This window comes from Magallana gigas, chromosome 4 (assembly GCF_963853765.1).
Source record: "Magallana gigas chromosome 4, xbMagGiga1.1, whole genome shotgun sequence".
Classification (NCBI taxonomy): domain Eukaryota; kingdom Metazoa; phylum Mollusca; class Bivalvia; order Ostreida; family Ostreidae; genus Magallana; species Magallana gigas.
Genome location: NC_088856.1, coordinates 15,080,748 through 15,097,420, shown reverse-complemented (window position 1 = coordinate 15,097,420; position 16,673 = coordinate 15,080,748). Strand labels below are relative to the sequence as shown.

The 16,673-nt window shown below is 32.8% G+C and overlaps 2 protein-coding genes across 3 annotated transcripts in view; both read left to right on the top strand.

Annotated features, from left to right (window-relative positions):
- LOC105326122 (spermine synthase) overlaps window positions 1-16,673 on the top strand; it is an 85,463-nt gene that overhangs the window by 38,213 nt on the left and 30,577 nt on the right. The gene's annotated exons all lie outside the window — the stretch shown is intronic.
- On the top strand, window positions 755-11,845 carry LOC136274490 (spermine synthase-like). 2 transcript variants are annotated; one of them, XM_066081431.1, is made up of 8 exons: window positions 755-980; window positions 3,478-3,554; window positions 4,118-4,241; window positions 4,499-4,607; window positions 6,761-6,825; window positions 6,942-7,123; window positions 11,424-11,578; window positions 11,723-11,845. In XM_066081431.1, the coding sequence occupies exons 2-8, from the start codon at window positions 3,494-3,496 to the stop codon at window positions 11,828-11,830; spliced, it is 804 nt and encodes a 267-aa protein (XP_065937503.1). In that variant the 5' UTR covers window positions 755-980; window positions 3,478-3,493; the 3' UTR covers window positions 11,831-11,845. The 2 variants fall into 2 exon arrangements, with proteins under 2 accessions (XP_065937503.1, XP_065937502.1); XM_066081430.1 differs by having other exon boundaries at window positions 756-980; window positions 3,471-3,554.

The following is a 16,673-nucleotide window of genomic DNA, read 5'->3' as shown; positions in this document are numbered from 1 at the left end:
GAATATGTACATGCTATCAAATCAAAACAAAACATAAAAGCAAACAATTAAATTTCTTTAGAGAAAAATAGATTTCCGTGGTTGATTATTTCATAATTTTATGTAGATCTATGACGAAAATCACTCATTCTCGAGTCTTTAGACTGAATATTTACACGCTATCAAATAAAAAAAAAACAATTAAACGCATACGACTTAATTTCTTGAGTTATGATATACTGCCGTGGTAGATTATTGTATAATTTTATATAAGATTTAATGTAAAATGACATTTTTTTCCTTTTAATCTACAGAAAACAGACATGGATATTTGTATTCACTACAGAGTTATATACTGATGTCATAAGCAAGGGAGTTAAGCCTCGAAAGTCGATGTTGTTTTTTTCCGACTGAGTGATTTTGATCGAGTGAGGCGCGGATATTTTGTATAAATATCCAAAAACACAATACCAGTCTTATTAAATAGGCACTTATGAACTCATTCCTGTATATAACTTAATATGTTTAAGATATTGTTTCATATGACCTTTAACCCAAAATATAAGAAGACCTCTTATATACACCCGTAAGAAATCTTAACTTTATATATATATATATATATATATATATATATATATATATATATATATATATATATATATATATATATATATATATATATATATATAAAACCATAATATTACATAGCTTTCATTCACACAACAATTATCATTTTATTAATTACCTTAAAATGAGTCATTTTCTTCGCCTTTACAATATCGGAGGGTGAAAAGATCTGAACGGCGGATCAAGAAAGAAAAAAAAACAACCCGGAAGTGCACATATATTCCACAATGCCATATTAATAAACGATCGAAAAGGAAGATGACAATAAAGAAGCGAGAAAATGCAATACATGACGGTCGAAATATGCCATAACACTTGCCAATTAGATACGATATAGGAATTCTTTAGTTAACAGTCAACAAAGATACATACAGGTATGTGAAAGTGAAAGTTGCACAATATCACAACATGTATTTTACAGTAACATGAACCTGAGAAAAAGAATATATATGGTACCTTAAGTATGCGAACAATAATTAGATGGTCTAGACAATAATGATGCTTTAAAAGTGTACACAAGTTAATACACATAGATGTGTTAAAAATCCCATTACAAGGGTGTCATATAAAAAGCAGATAAAAATCTGAAACATTACATTACACCCCCTTAAAAAGATTCATGTCCCCACGATTATCTACATCACTTAAAAATAATTGATTTACACCTACAAACCTGATTAAATATTAACAATAAATAAAATATATAACATGACAAAAATTGACAATGCAAATTCAAATGCATACTAATACGATCAATGTCTTTCCTCTATCTACTTCGAACAACTTGCTTTTTCTTGGACTCCGCCTTGGCTGCCATTGATGATACCCTCTAGCATAATCTTCTCTCTCTCTCTTTTTTCTCTTTCTGTAATCCTCTGCTTTTCTCTTCTCTGACATAGTCTCCTTTCCTTCTTCCTACCTACTTCCTCTCTACTTTTTACTTCGTCTCTCCTGTTACATTACTCCATTATCCTCCCTAACATTACACCCTATTCTCGTATACTGGAATACCTCTCTGGCAGGCACGTATATATCATGGCAAGATGCTGATTTGTCTCCCTTAGTTCCCTTAAGAGTTCATCAAAAACTGAAATCCTCATCTAGAAGGTCTTCGAAAGTGATGCTCTTCGGAGCCAAAGCATCTTCTGGTAACTCTGCCAGGGGTGTAGGTGCTGGTGCAACTATCTTGAAGTTGGGAATTGACAGGAGAGGTCTTGCCCTAGTCAAACCAGTATGTACCCTGCTTTAATTGATCTTTATCCAGTGTTGCCCTGATCACTCGTATAAAATGAACCCTCACGGTAAGGTGTACCAGGTTTGGGTTTGCCCTTAAGAAATTTTCCTGGGGCACTCCGCTCTTTATGGGGGCCTTTCATAATCAAATAGAAGAATCTTTATTACGTAAGGTATTCGCAGAGATTAAAGTCTGCTGGCAAGATTGATCGACCGAAATTTATACCTTTTGTACTAGACGAAGAAAAAAAATGCATAACAAAACACCGAATTTACAAATTTGCTTGTATTAAACGTAAGGGTTCGTAAATATTGCATTTACGTATTCATGCCTTATATTATAAGGTACCGGAGTATGCGACAATGTACGGACACTACATGTTCGTGATCTCATTTAATAGCTTATGGTTTCGTAGGAGGAGGGATAATAAGGAAATGACAGTTGCACTTGACCACATCCAGGAACCTTTTGTTTGTGAAAATCATTTATCTAGAGACAATTTAGATAATTTAAGTTTTTGTCCCGATATTTGTATGGAATAATTTTTTGTCCCTTTTGTTTTGTATTGATTGGTGAGAAGCACTTACTGATTAAAGTTAAACAAATGACATCTCGCATCTATTATCAATATCTACTTTAAGTGTATATTAATAATGTATAATTTAGCAAGTATTGTAAATGATACAAATTCGTTTTCAATAAAACACACATAAAACGATTTATATTTGAATTATCATGAAATGTTAATGTATAATAGTTCATTTAAAAGATTGCAAGTAAAAACCTAATGGGATTTTGAATAGTTTTATTGTTAAATTTAACATATCGCTTAAATTTGCGTGCACAAAAATTTGAGTCACATCAACCTTAAGATTTGCTGTAGTTACCTTGCTATCCATTGGCAGTTATTTTCGTGAATTAAAGAACAATACAGCATCATATATACGATCTTATTGATACAAAATGTCATTATATATTTAAACTTAAAGCAACTCAATAACAAAATCCACGAGAATCAATGTTCAACGAAATTTGATAAAACACTATACAGTATTCAATGTAAAAGAAAGAAAAAATATTCAACACAATGTAATATTTAGTTATATTTTTAGTTATAGAGCATTAATTTATAGTCGTATAAATACACTTGTCAAATTGTAATAATTTGTAATAAAATTAAAGTGCCGAACGACGTTATAACGTGTTCGATTTGAAATTCTATACTCACAGGCTTAAATCATGATTCACAAACCTAAAAAAGTTGCCGAATAAAAAAAAGAAACATGTAATTTCAATCGTTTCCAATCCATTCAGTTAAGTAATGTATAATTGTCAGTTATGTTTTGCTTTCATTTCTTTCATTTAGTTTTGTTGTCGTATGAGATTTTGATAGTAATATATAATAGTGTTTGCTTATGTGGAGGAAAAACTATTTAGTTTTTGATATGAATATAGGGCTGTATAAATGAAGGGTTGTTTAAATCATGTCAAATAATTTCCATTTGTATTACTCGTTCCTTTACATTCCCATCGTTGTGGTTAACATAGATATTGTATAAAATTTGAAAATATTGTTGTTGTTTTCGTTTATTTATTGTAATTTACAATAACTTGCATCTGTTTAACTTAGTTGACAGAGAGACAGCATTCATTATGGGTACAGCAACAGTTATGATGAGTTTTACACTCGATCAGAAGACATTCAATTCCAAAGGTGAGAGAAAGAGAGAGAGGGACCACTATAGTTTATCTCTATGATAGACATTCCATAGTACGAATGTAATTTCATTTATCTTTGTTATCCATTTTGTGAAGATGGAGAGAAACCAAAATGGTTTAAGTTTATCGTTTGTGAAATTCTATTTTCATAAAATGGCATAAATGTTTAGACTGTTCTAAATTCAATTTCATTGTTTAAAAAACAATTTTTACCAGGAATTTTTACTATTTATGTACAAGCATTTGTTTTACAAATACTTTATTTCCCTATTTTGCAAAGGAAAAATAAATACTCATGCATCTTAAAAGTTATTCTCTAACTTTTAATTGCATTCATATGTGTTTAAATGTGATAAATGTTCGTTAAGTAACAATAAATTCAAGTTATTAATTAACAATTAATAATCTGCAGTATAGGATACTTTGTTCGATTCAATAATTACTTTTTAAAGAAATATTGTGATCCTATAGAAACCATTCATTCAAAAAAGAAAAAATATGCATGTTATTGTCAGAATGCTATGAAACCTAACAAACAATACCGTCTATTCCTTGTAGAGGCCCATGAACTGTACCAATCGCTACCAAACGTTTGTTTCGAAGGCAATTCCAAACTTCAGGAAGTGTTCGACTGTGGCGAGAGGGGAGACAAATTGATAACAGCCACTTCTGATAATGGAAGGTTTGTCGATGATAGTTAGGTTAGAACATTTATACTCAAGACGGCCGACGATTTTTTGGATTTTTCATCAGTAGTAATGCAATTGTTTCGTTTCATTTATTTATTTTTTTAGTCATTATGATAAATTTGCTATGAAGCAAAGCTGAATATCTTACAGCCCGTTGTAAGTCTTATTCTGAATAGTGTATGTGTAACATACAACAAGCGACCAGTTTCATATTCTGCGTTCAAACATACAATTATTTTTATACTTTTAGTCACGTGGTTATTCATCTGTATCACTTTGCCTATCTGACTGTGGACATCACTTTTGTCGTGGACAATGTTGATCAATTGAAACCGCTGTCTGAACCCTTCTCTTACGAGGTATTTCTATGTATCCCAGCGACTGTTTTCCTCTTCATTATCCATCCAAATGCTCAACAAGGAAATAATTGACGCAAGCGTCAAAAAAAAAAAAGTTCCAAACAATTTGATTTATAGAAATATGGACAAATTTGTTTACATCAGCCCATAACGTTTTAGTGGACGTGTACAGGGTGATCCATAAATTCTGATACTATTTAAAAACTTCATAAGACTCTTCTCCGATAAGTTCAACTCTTAAATATGATTTCCTTCTAATCTTCAGTAACTAAAATTTTATAACATTTGTAATGTACGGGAAAAAATCTACTTAAAAAAAAGAAAGAAAAGACGTCATAAAATTGGTATTGAGTTTCTCATGGTGCCCTATCTTTACCAAATGGCTACAAAATCGAGCTACTAGTTCACTTGGAATTGTGATCTGTTCTATGATGAACTGGATTTTGCAGACACATAATTTTTTGGAGTAGAAGGGTAGCAAAGAATTAAAGATCTCATCATTCAGGCATATATAGTGAAAAAAAGAACTAAGGACAACTATGGACAACATTCAAGGAAAATCAAGATCTCTGTTTTGTCCAGGTTTTTGAACTGATCATCTGAATCTGCTGAATATGTTAGCAAAAAGTGTGTTCAATGATATACAAAATAACATAATTGTGAATGATAGTAGATCAAAGTATGAAAAATGTATTCTTAACACATCAAGAATGGTTGTGTGGTTTGAAACAAAATTGAAGAAAGTTTCATTTCCTTTAAAGCTGAGCCCAGATGATGATTTACTGCTGTGCTACTCATTACCATGGCGTAAACCACTGGTTGGAAGTCTTTCATTTAATGTTATGAAATGATCAAGTGATTACATAAATCCATAAAATCTTAATTATTAGAGCTGCTAAATGAATTAAATGTGAAGAGGAACCAAACAGAAGTGTAAAACAGGGTGCGATGGCAATTTGTCAAAAAAACTATATATTGTGTTCCTGCAAAAGGAAAAAAGTCAGGTAAACCAAAGGAGGTAATTCTGCTATTTTGATGATAATATTTAAATTCCCAGCTCTTCTATGTTAAGCACACAAACTGCACTTAACCTATATAATATAAAACTGTACCCCTTGTATAATTATACGGTACGTTTCACTTAATCTAAATTTCATCCTTAAAATTGTAATAGACATTCAAAACAGTATCAGATATTTTAGAACATCCTTTATATCTCATTTATAAAAAAAAACGTGTTTAAAAAAATTATGGATACCAATGCAAAATTTTGAGTGAAAAAAATTAAAATTAAATGGTAATAATTAAATATCAAAATACAACAAATATTATTGTTATATGTATTTTGATAGCAGATTTTTTTTAAACTAAATATATGCATGGTTTTAGTTACAGCTAATAAGATGAACATACTCAATGTGTGATGCAAAAAAATCCTTTTTTAATGACTAAAATACACCACTTTGAGTAAAACGTTCTAGGGCATACAAAATGTTTGGTAGAACTTGACATTCATTATAGCTCTGTGGAAATGCACGTCAACTTTTCGTTTTCATATCATATAACCGACAGGTAATAAAAAAGATAAATTTGTATTTCTTGGTTTGTTAATCAAAGTGAATTTAAGTTTAATGTTTTTAAATAAAATAACAGACTTACAATACACAACAATGATTTTTTCGACAGATATTGCGAAACTACGGAAGCCCGTTGGTGCCACATAGGAAAAATGTTTTATCTGGCGGCCGCCACGTAATTTTCTGGCAGCCGCCACATAATTATCTAACAAAGTCTTCTATACATTCAACTCAACCAGTTTTTCAAAACCCTAAGCTCTGCAATTGATATTTAATGTCAAGTTTCAGAAATAATTAATAAAACTAATAAATTAGAGTGTATCCACAACTCCCTAAAAGCTCCCATTAAAACATGCGCGCGCATCAGGAAGCCAGGTTTTATCTGGCGGCCGCCAAATAATTATGTGGCAGCCGCCAGAAAATTATGTGGCGGCCGCCAGATAATAAGTGGCGGCCGCAAAATAATTATCTGGCGGCCGCCAGATAAAATATTTTTCCTACGTGGCACCAACGGGCTTCCGTACGAAACACCTTTGTAAACTGTTAATAATTGTATGCACATTATTTTGGTTTTAGTATATTTCAGAAGTAGAAAAGAAAGTTGTAAACCATCTTGGGAAGTTTATTAAAGCTAGTAACAGGTATGCAAGTACTATCACTTTAGTATTGAAATATAGTTAGTGAAGGGGTTGAAGGGAAAGGTCTCTATTTAGATATAATTAGAAATGGTTTTTTATCCTTTCAAATTATTCTACAGTTTATTATGTCCAATAAGAAGAGGGCCTCATGTCACATGGAGATACGCATATTCTGGTGATAACCGTTTACAAGAAAGGGACTATGAAGAGATCGTGTTCGAAACGGACAGTAAATGGCAGAATATCAAGATCGCAAAATCAAGAGAATTCGGAAACGTTCTGCTTCTCGATGATGTAGTTAGTAAGAAGGCAATGCAAGTTTATACAAAGAAAGCAGGAAACATACTTTACCAAAAGCGCATTATACTTTCAAAAACTTATTTAAAATATTTCAGTTCATTACAGTTGTAAATTGTTTGGTATTGTTTTGTGTTGAAAATTTGCTTTCACTGTTTTATAAGCGATAAAAATATTAAACACATTCGATATTTTTGTAGATATGTCAATAAATATGTATCGAATTCATAATTTGTATTTTATAAATTGATCAACATTTCCATGAAACGTAATTACAAAAGAATAAATAATAAATTAAGATACCCAAAAGATCAATACGGTTTAACGTTAATTAAATACGCATGCAAATGTTTTTACGTCATTAGCTCACCTGAGCTGAAAGCTCAAGTGAGCTATTCTGTTCACATTTTGTCCGTCGTCCGTCTGTCCGTCTGTCCGTCCGTCCGTCTGTTCGTCCGTCCGTCTGTCCGTCTGTAAATGTTTTACATTTTTAACTTCTCCTATAAAACCGCTTATCCAATTTCAACCAAATTTGGCACAAAGCATCCTTATGGGAGGGCGAATATAAATTGCAGAAATAAAAGTCCGATCTGTTTTCAAAGCGGAGAAAACCTTGAAACTGTAGAGAAAGGGGGTGCATTTTTAAAAATCTTCTTCTCAAGAACCACCGAAGCAAATTCAACATAGTTTAGCATAAATTATCCTTATGGGAAGGAAAATATAAATTGCAAAAATTAAGGGGTAATTCTGGTTCAAATCTGAGTTATTACAAAAATAATTATATAGGAAAGGCGTGTTTCAATCAGTTTAATAGCCTCGGTATCGGCATCCGGTAAAATGGGTAGGCAAGACTTGGCCTGGGCAAAACAAAAGATTGGCAGTTATTAATCTGCAAATTTCATTAAAATTTCAGGATATTTGATGGACTTGTATATTTGTATTCGCTGTGAATATTGCTGCAAAATAATGCGTATTTGGAATTGACGATTGCCGATTTGCCCCGGCTTTAATTTTGCCACGGCCCGGGTTTGCATACCCATTTTACCAAGACTCGTATTCCATACTTCTGAAACGAGGTTCTTTGTTTAAAGCAGCCATGACATTATACGAAAAGGGTCGATCTGACTATGATGAATTTGCTTGTTGTGCAACAGTTCGCGTATGAAGGGAAAATTTGAAACATGCAAAATATATTGGTGCCGATTTTGGTAAATCGAAAAAAGTAAATTGAGGCTAAATATTTCAATGCGTTGTGTAAGCCTTCTGTATTACGGATCCAATTGAGGGTCAGCTCAAACTTAGTGATGACAGGTACAGTAATTATTTCTCAAGCGGTTTTATTAAAGCGTGATCGTATAGTTACAACAATTAGAAGCAGCCCAAATCAAGAGTCTAAGAATCTATCTAAGCGGTATCTGTTCAACATCATTTTACATGGGTATATGTAACATTTTACTTATGATGGACAGTTCTGACTTGTTCGGCCCATTTACGACGATCATGAGTGAACATTTAGTGTTCAAAATTAAAATTAATAGTTTATTCCTAAATAAAGTAACAAAACCGTCAAAACTGCCATTCAAAGAGTTTGGATGCAGGATGTGAGTCTCCGAGTCCTGGGTCTCGGAGTCCCCCACCTTGTATGAGGCATCACTTACTCATAATACGTTCATTCATACATGGCATAAAAGGTAACAAAGGTTAATATATAAAATACACAATACATGACTCAATATAGAGTACCAGAGCTATCGTTGCAGACACAGAATCGCCAAATTTGACACTTGTTTTTAAACTCTCAATTTGGATATCATTATGCCCGTATTATTCACCTGGTTTGATAACATCATTTAGGAATATACGCAGAGCTACAAGATTCACAGAGTTCATTCCGTTAATTATCATTAACACCATTCAGTGCGCAGTTTTAGGTACACATTAATATCATAGTGATCATTATGTAATACTAGCAATTCAAGGTCATACCATGACTATCTGTTTACAGTTGACAGTTTTCACACATGACGTTGGTATTAGCTTTTTCTAATCTTCGTTTCGTGATTTCGCGATGTCTGTATTTCGTGATTTTTACGTATCAAATCAAACAGAGACTTCGGTAAATCACACAGTTAACTGTTTACCTGCGCAAATTAAGCAAAATCTGATGTAGGGGTACTGAAATACAATTCATTCTATCGGTAATTCGGCATTATCTTTTGCGTAATGGTAGATTACTGCAATAGGTTTTGTTGAGATGCTCGGCATTTTCTCGAGTTTATTCAGTTTAAATAGAGTTTGATATCGCTGACGGAAATATGTAGGCATATACATGTATATATATGATTCATTTCGATAAATTAAATAGTGTTCTTTATTTGTTATACAGTCATGTAGTGCATGTTTCTTGTGTTTATTGTTTACAATTTTTATCTACTAACGATATTTGAGTGTTAAGCTTCGAATTATAAGCAAGATACAGAGATTTGCTCACAATTCTATGTTTGTACACAGATCGTAAAAAACTAAAGATTAAAAAAGTAAAAAAATTGTCAATATTTATTAAGAAAATTTTAAAAGTCTGTTCTTCCAGAAACCAACTTTAACAACTTATTGTATTGTAAACTTAACCTTTTTAGCTCACCTGAGGGTTGGGCCACAATGGGGGGTAAAAGTTTAACAAATGAATATATAGACTAAATCTTTAAAAATCTTCTTCTCAGAAATTAACTAGCCAGGAAAACTGAAACTTGTGTGGAACCATCCTCAGGTAGTGTAGATTCAAAGTTGTGAAAATCATGACCCCCGGGGATAGGATGGGGCCACAATGGGGGATCGAAACTTAACATATGAATACATAAAGTAAATCTTTAAAAATGTTCTTCTCAGAAATCAATCGACCAGGAAAGCTGACACTTGTGTGGAACCATCCTCAGGTAGTGTAGATTCAAAGTTGTGAAAATCATGACCCCCGGTTGTAGGATGGGGCCACAATGGTTTTTCGATGTTTTACATAGGAATATATACAGTAAATCTTTAAAAATCTTCTTCTCAGAAACTAATCAGCCAGGAAAGCTGAAACTTGTGTGAAATCATCCTCAGGTAGTGTAAATTTAAAGATGTGAAAATCATGACCCCCGGGGGTAGGGTGGGGTCACAATGGTGGGTCGAAGTTTTACATAGAAATATATAAGTTAAATCTTTAAAAATCTTCTTCTCAGAAACTAATCAGCCAGGAAAGCTGACACTTGTGTGGATGCATCCTCATGTAGTGTAAATTTAAAGTTGTGAAAATCATGACCCACGGGTGTAGGATGGGGCAACAATAGGGGATCGAAGTTTAACATAGGAATATATAGAGTAAATCTTTAAAAATGTTCTTCTCAGAAACTAATCAGCCGGCAAAGCTGAAACTTGTGTGGAAGCATTCTCAGGTAGTGTAGATTCAAAGTTGTGAAAATAATAACCCCTGTAGGTTGTTGGGGGCCACAATGGGGGGTCGAAGTTTAACATATGATAATATAGAGTAAATCTTTAAAAATCTTCTCTGAAACTAATTAGCCAGGAAAGCCGACACTTGTGTGGAACCATCCTCAGGTAGTGTAGATTCAAAGTTGTGAAAATCATGACCCCTGGGGGTAGGTTTGGACCACAATGGGAGGTCGATGTTTTACACAGGAATAAACAGAGTAAATCTTTAAAAATCTTCTTCTCAAAAACTAATTAGCCAGGAATGCTGAAACTTGTGTGAAAGCATCCCCAGGTAGTGTAGATTCAAAGTTGTGAAAATCATTATCCCCAGGGGTAGGGTGGGGCCACAATGGGGTGTCAAAGTTTATGAAAGGAATATATAGGGTAAATCTTTAAAAATCTTCTCAGAAACTAATCAGCCAGATGATTCTTCATAATTGTTAAGACTTCGGCCCCAGGACAATTCTTTGGCCTCACGAGAAGGTTCAGAGTTTGATGTACGTTGATATCCTATATATAAACTATTGTTAAGGATCTTTTTGAGAACTGCAATACTCAACATATAATATGACTATAAAATCATCCTGTTAGAAAAGGGACTAATGATTATAAACATAAGAATATCCAGGGAAAAATGGATTTTATTAATACAGGATCTACATGTATCATTGTACATTGTCCAGATAGTTTGTATTATGACTCCATTAAGCTGATTTTATCATACCTTTTGGTCCTCAGGTGAGCGATGTGGCCCGTTGGCCTCTTGTTTTAAGAATTGCTATACTTTAACAGTAACTTTCCTAGCAAAATAACTAAGTGTCGTGCCTCTCTTTCAGTGCTTGGTGAAAGTGACTTGGTTTACACAGAAACTCTACTGGGAATGGGAAGAAATGAATTCAAGGATAAAACCGTACTGATATTGGGTGGTGGAGACGGCGGGGTCCTTCACGAGCTTCTCAAAATGTCACCCGCTTATGTTCTCATGGCGGAAGTAAGGTTTTTTATAATAATTTTACAATGTGATAAAGAAAGGTAACGCATAATTTACATGATAAACGTTATGAGATAAAATCCAAAATTTTGAATGCAATGAAAATGTGAACGGCATTTAGCCAATTTTGTAAATTAATTGTAGATAGACGAAAAAGTTATCAAAGCTTGCAATAAACATATGAAACGTGTTTGTGGGAAAACTCTCGAAAAACTGGATGGCGCAAACTTTAAGGTATATGAAACTTCTTGAAACGCAAGAAGAAGTCTATGCACAATATTACGGATACAAACCTCATGTCCGTCATTTTTTTGGGAGTTGGTTTTAATCAACTCTCCTATGCAGTCACTCTGGCAAACCGAAAGTGAAACAGTGTTTGGACCTAATCACAAATCAACACCGCTGACAAGTCTTAGTTCTTGAATATAATAGAAACAATTCGATGTAATGTATGCTGAAGCATTGTTTTTCAAGGAAACTTATCTATAAACACTTTGAAAATAGTCAAATTTAATATACTACGAACAATTTAGATATTTTTGTAGTCTCATGTATTCCTACGCCAGAGTTAATATAGTCTCGTTCAACCAGACGCTCGGCTGTCTCCGTAAATCTGCGACAAGCAGAGAGGAGGCTCTCTTGCTTGTCGGATATTAACGGAGACAGCCGAGCGTTTAGTTAAACGAGATTAGAGTTCGATATCAATAGTGCTTGGATCCATACAACAATTTTTAGAATTGTTTCCATAACTAATACATACTAGTAGTTGAAATCTATCTTTAAATATTACACAACATGATTCACATGGGCTTTCTTTAAATTCTTGTCTGAAAAGTCTAATTAAAATTCATATTATAAAAAAGTGCGTAATTTAAATACAGACTAGAAACTACTTGCCACGCAAGATACGTTGATTTTTAAATAAATGATAATCGATAAAATCAACTCCCGTCAGTACTTCAGTACTTTGATTATTTAAAGTGATAGTCATAATGAAAGCGATGTGTCTCAAATACATACAGTGAAAAATGATGAGAAAAAACAAACATACTGGAAACAAAATGAATGCATGTATTTTATAAAGCCAATCTACCTTGTTGCAAATTATTTTTTTCCGAGTGAAGATTGTACTGGTCTTTCCTATAATTAATTTTTTAATTGTTTATTGATGCTGCTGCATCTGCTGTAAGTGGGTACTTTGGCGTGCGCATGTGTGTGTGTGTGTTTTAACTAGAAGCGACAAGTTTGGTGAAAGATGAGTTCATACAAACTCACGGGTTTATTTTTATGGAATTTTTACTTATAACAGATAAAAATATGTGATTGTGTTCTTGAGCTCAAGGAGGCCCTTAATACAGGAACAGCATATGATTATGTCATTAACGACCTCACGGAAGATATTGTGGACAGCGAAAAACACAGCGAGTAAAACCTGTAATTTATTAAGATTATTGATAATATACATAGACATTGTACCAGTTTCAATTTAGAAATAACTGTGCGAATCTCAATATACTTAATAGTTCATGTTTAATTGTCATCTTTTACAATCACATCTGAAGACGTAAAGTTATTATAATAGTGATGATCTTTCTGTCTTTACCAAAGGCACCTGCGTTTATTCATTTTTCTTGTAATGAGAAAATATAATTATCTTCTACCCAATGAAACCCTAATTAAAAATTATTAAGTATGGGGTATATAATTCATTATACGAGAACACTAAATAACTGTAACGACAGGTGGCGTGATCAATCTTTTTTGAGATATAATAATTAAATTTGAAAATAGCCGGTTGTATTTTGCAAAATATTAGAAACAAATGGAAACCATGTGGAAACAATTTGTCTGTTATTTTTAGAACTGAACATGCAAACTATTCTTCAATATTTTCAGGCTTTGATCATCAGTTTAAAACAAGTTCTAAGGTGTTGGAGCTTTCCATGAAGATTTTGAAATGCGGTGGAAAATATTTAGCAAGGGTAAGATCTTTTAATTATGAACGTGACAAATAAGTAAACTTTAAAAACATAAAGATTGGTCCAAAGTAAATCATTATTCAAATTCAATTATGTTTTATCGCATTATGATTGTTCATAGTCATCGTATGAGCAGATTATTTTTAACTTAAGCTTTAATATTCCTATGTTTAAAGTTTAAAAAGTTGAATTACTCTGACATCTATTATTTAAGTTAAAAAAAATTGAAATCAGATTTTACACACAAAATACAATTTCCACTTATTTATAATGTGTAATGTATGTGTGTGTAGGTTTTTTTTTAAAATTAAAATTCGATGAATACATAATACCATACTAAAATAAATACAATTACAAACACTATATATATGTTTTCATAATGAATTTAGAAATAATATTAGTATCACTTTTTGTAAACAAATTCTAAAATATATATGTGTATATATATATATATATATATATATATATATATATATATATATATATATATATATATATTTATATATATTTTCAATAAATCCTTTTTCTTGGTACCGGGGATGAATAAACACAAAAAATAAGTCCAATGCTCAAACAACTTTTATCTATAGCGCTTTCGCCCTACCGGGCTCTTCTTCTATATATATATATATCCAAATCACAAAAGTATTTTCTCAGTGTCCGATAAAAATATAATAAAAGAAAAAAAGCAACACTAACTGCAAAACATAAGCGCTTTCATTGTTAAAAATCTTCAGACGTTTAACAGTCGTTAAAACTATGACGTAATTACGTTACCTAGTGATAACGTCAACAATAATACTATGACGTCATAATGCTTATTGAAGGAAACAATCATAGAATAAAGTTATATAGCCTAATATACAGTAAAACAAAATCAGAGACGATGAAACAGTCTATATCAAACTATTTAACGAAGGTTTTAGTGACTTTATAAAATGTTTTTCTTTTTCCCTTCGTTCATTTGCATTGTCAGTATACAGTTTATAAAACGGAAAAACTGAAAATTGTCCGTGGCCACAAATATCAAGATGTTCACTAAGTTTAATTTTTCTGTACTCGGGTTGATTGACGTGTTGTTTGTGTATACGAATACGGGTGCGTAGGGTTGTTCCAGTTTCTCCTATATAGAATTCGTTGCATCCGCTACACGTAATGTTGTATATAACATTTTTAGAGGCACAAGACATGTTCGCATTAACAATAAAGTCCTTGTCCCCGAACTTGAACGATTTCCCGACTTTAATGTATTGGCAAGTTCCACAGCGGGGATCGTTACACTTGCTGACAGAATAAGATTGACGTTGAAAAGAAGAATTGTAAAGTATCCTTCGGAGATTCCTAGGTTGTCTTTTACTGTTGATGAAGTTATATTTTTTCAACACTTCGGACATTTTTTCATCAGTTTGTAGAATGTTGTTAAGTTGACGTACGACTGGAATAATATTAATATCATTCGGATTATGCGTAGTTACGAGTGGTAATATCTTTAAATCAGAGGTGTTATTTTCAGGAGGATTAATAAGATTTTCCCTGTTCAGTGCTAATGCCTGTTTGATACCATCGTCTATGATTCCTACTGGATAACATTGTTTTATCAGGCTTGCTTTCAATTCATGTAAACGTTCATTTCTTTTTTCGTTGTTGCTAACTATGGTACATACTCGCCTTGCTAAGTTGTAAGGAATTGCGCGTTTAGTATGGCCCGGATGGCAAGAACTGAAATGAAGGTACTGATGGGTATCTGTTGGTTTGTAATACATGTCGGTGGTTATATTTTCTCCGCATTTAGAAATGAGCACATCCAAAAATGGAACACAGATCGCACTTTCATCTAGCGTAAAGTTAATGTTTGGATCCAGATTATTTACAATGTCTAAAAAGACTGTTAAATTGGCGTCGCTCTCGTTCCAGATGATGAAACAGTCATCAAGATATCTTTTCCATCCATTTTTTATATTTTGTGCGGTTTGATGGTTAAATTGCCGTCTAGCTTTTTCATACATTTTCTCTTCTAGGTATCCTAATGTGAGGGTGGCATAAGTAGGGGCCATTTTAGTCCCCATAGCCGTTCCTTTAAGCTGCAAATAATATTTGCCGTTGAAAGAGAATGTGTTGTTTTTAAGGACTAAACTGCTTGCCTCTAGGATAAACTCTCTGCTGAAACGGCTGTTGATATTTTGTGGATATTTATTGATCCAGTATTTGAGGGCATTGATACCGAGTTCTGTGGTTATGTTTGTATACAAATTTGTTACATCCATAGTGACCAACTTTGCATCTTGGTTAACTTTATCTGGTAAATATCTCAGGAAATCAAGATCATCTCGAACATAACTTTTTACTTCTGAGCATAAGGGTTTTAGTAATATATCCATAAGATGACTCAGTCGTTGTGTTGGAGCGTTAGGTCCTCCCACTATAGGTCTAAATTTGAGATCGTCCGGTTTGATACAAGTAATATATGCATTATTTTGCATTTTGATGGCATTAGTAATTGTTTTAGACTTATGTATCTTAGGAAGTCCATAAAAGACACTTTCCCGGAAATCAAAATCCGTTAAAAAATCCGCTTCTTTGGTTGTTATATCGGAGGAAGTCTGGTGGTCTTTAAGTAATCGTTTCACTTTTTGAATGGTTTTTTTATCATTGTTCTCAGCTATTTCGCAATAAAACTCGTTGTTGTTAAGCATCTCCAGTATTTTATTTTTGTAGTACTCTGCGTCCATAACTACTACTGCTCCTCCTTTGTCCGCCTCTTTGATTACGATAGAATCATCATTGAGCAACGATTTGATAGCATTTTCTTCTGATTTTAATAAATTATGTTGTCTTTTATTTTTAGGGGTGTTATCTTCAGTTGATAGACTTTCAAGAGTATCACAAACTGTATCTAGGAGAGCATTTCTTCCCTTTTTAGGATTAAAGTTAGATTTGTTTTTGACAAGACTTGTTTCAGTTATATTTTCTTCGTCGTCGTCACTATGGAAATATTCGGCTAGTCTTAATTTTCTAGTATATTCCTTAATGTCTGTAGTTAAATCCTGAGGATTACTTTCATTTGGCGTTGGTGTAAATTTTAATCCTTTTGAAGGTAAGTTTATTTCAGCTTCGTT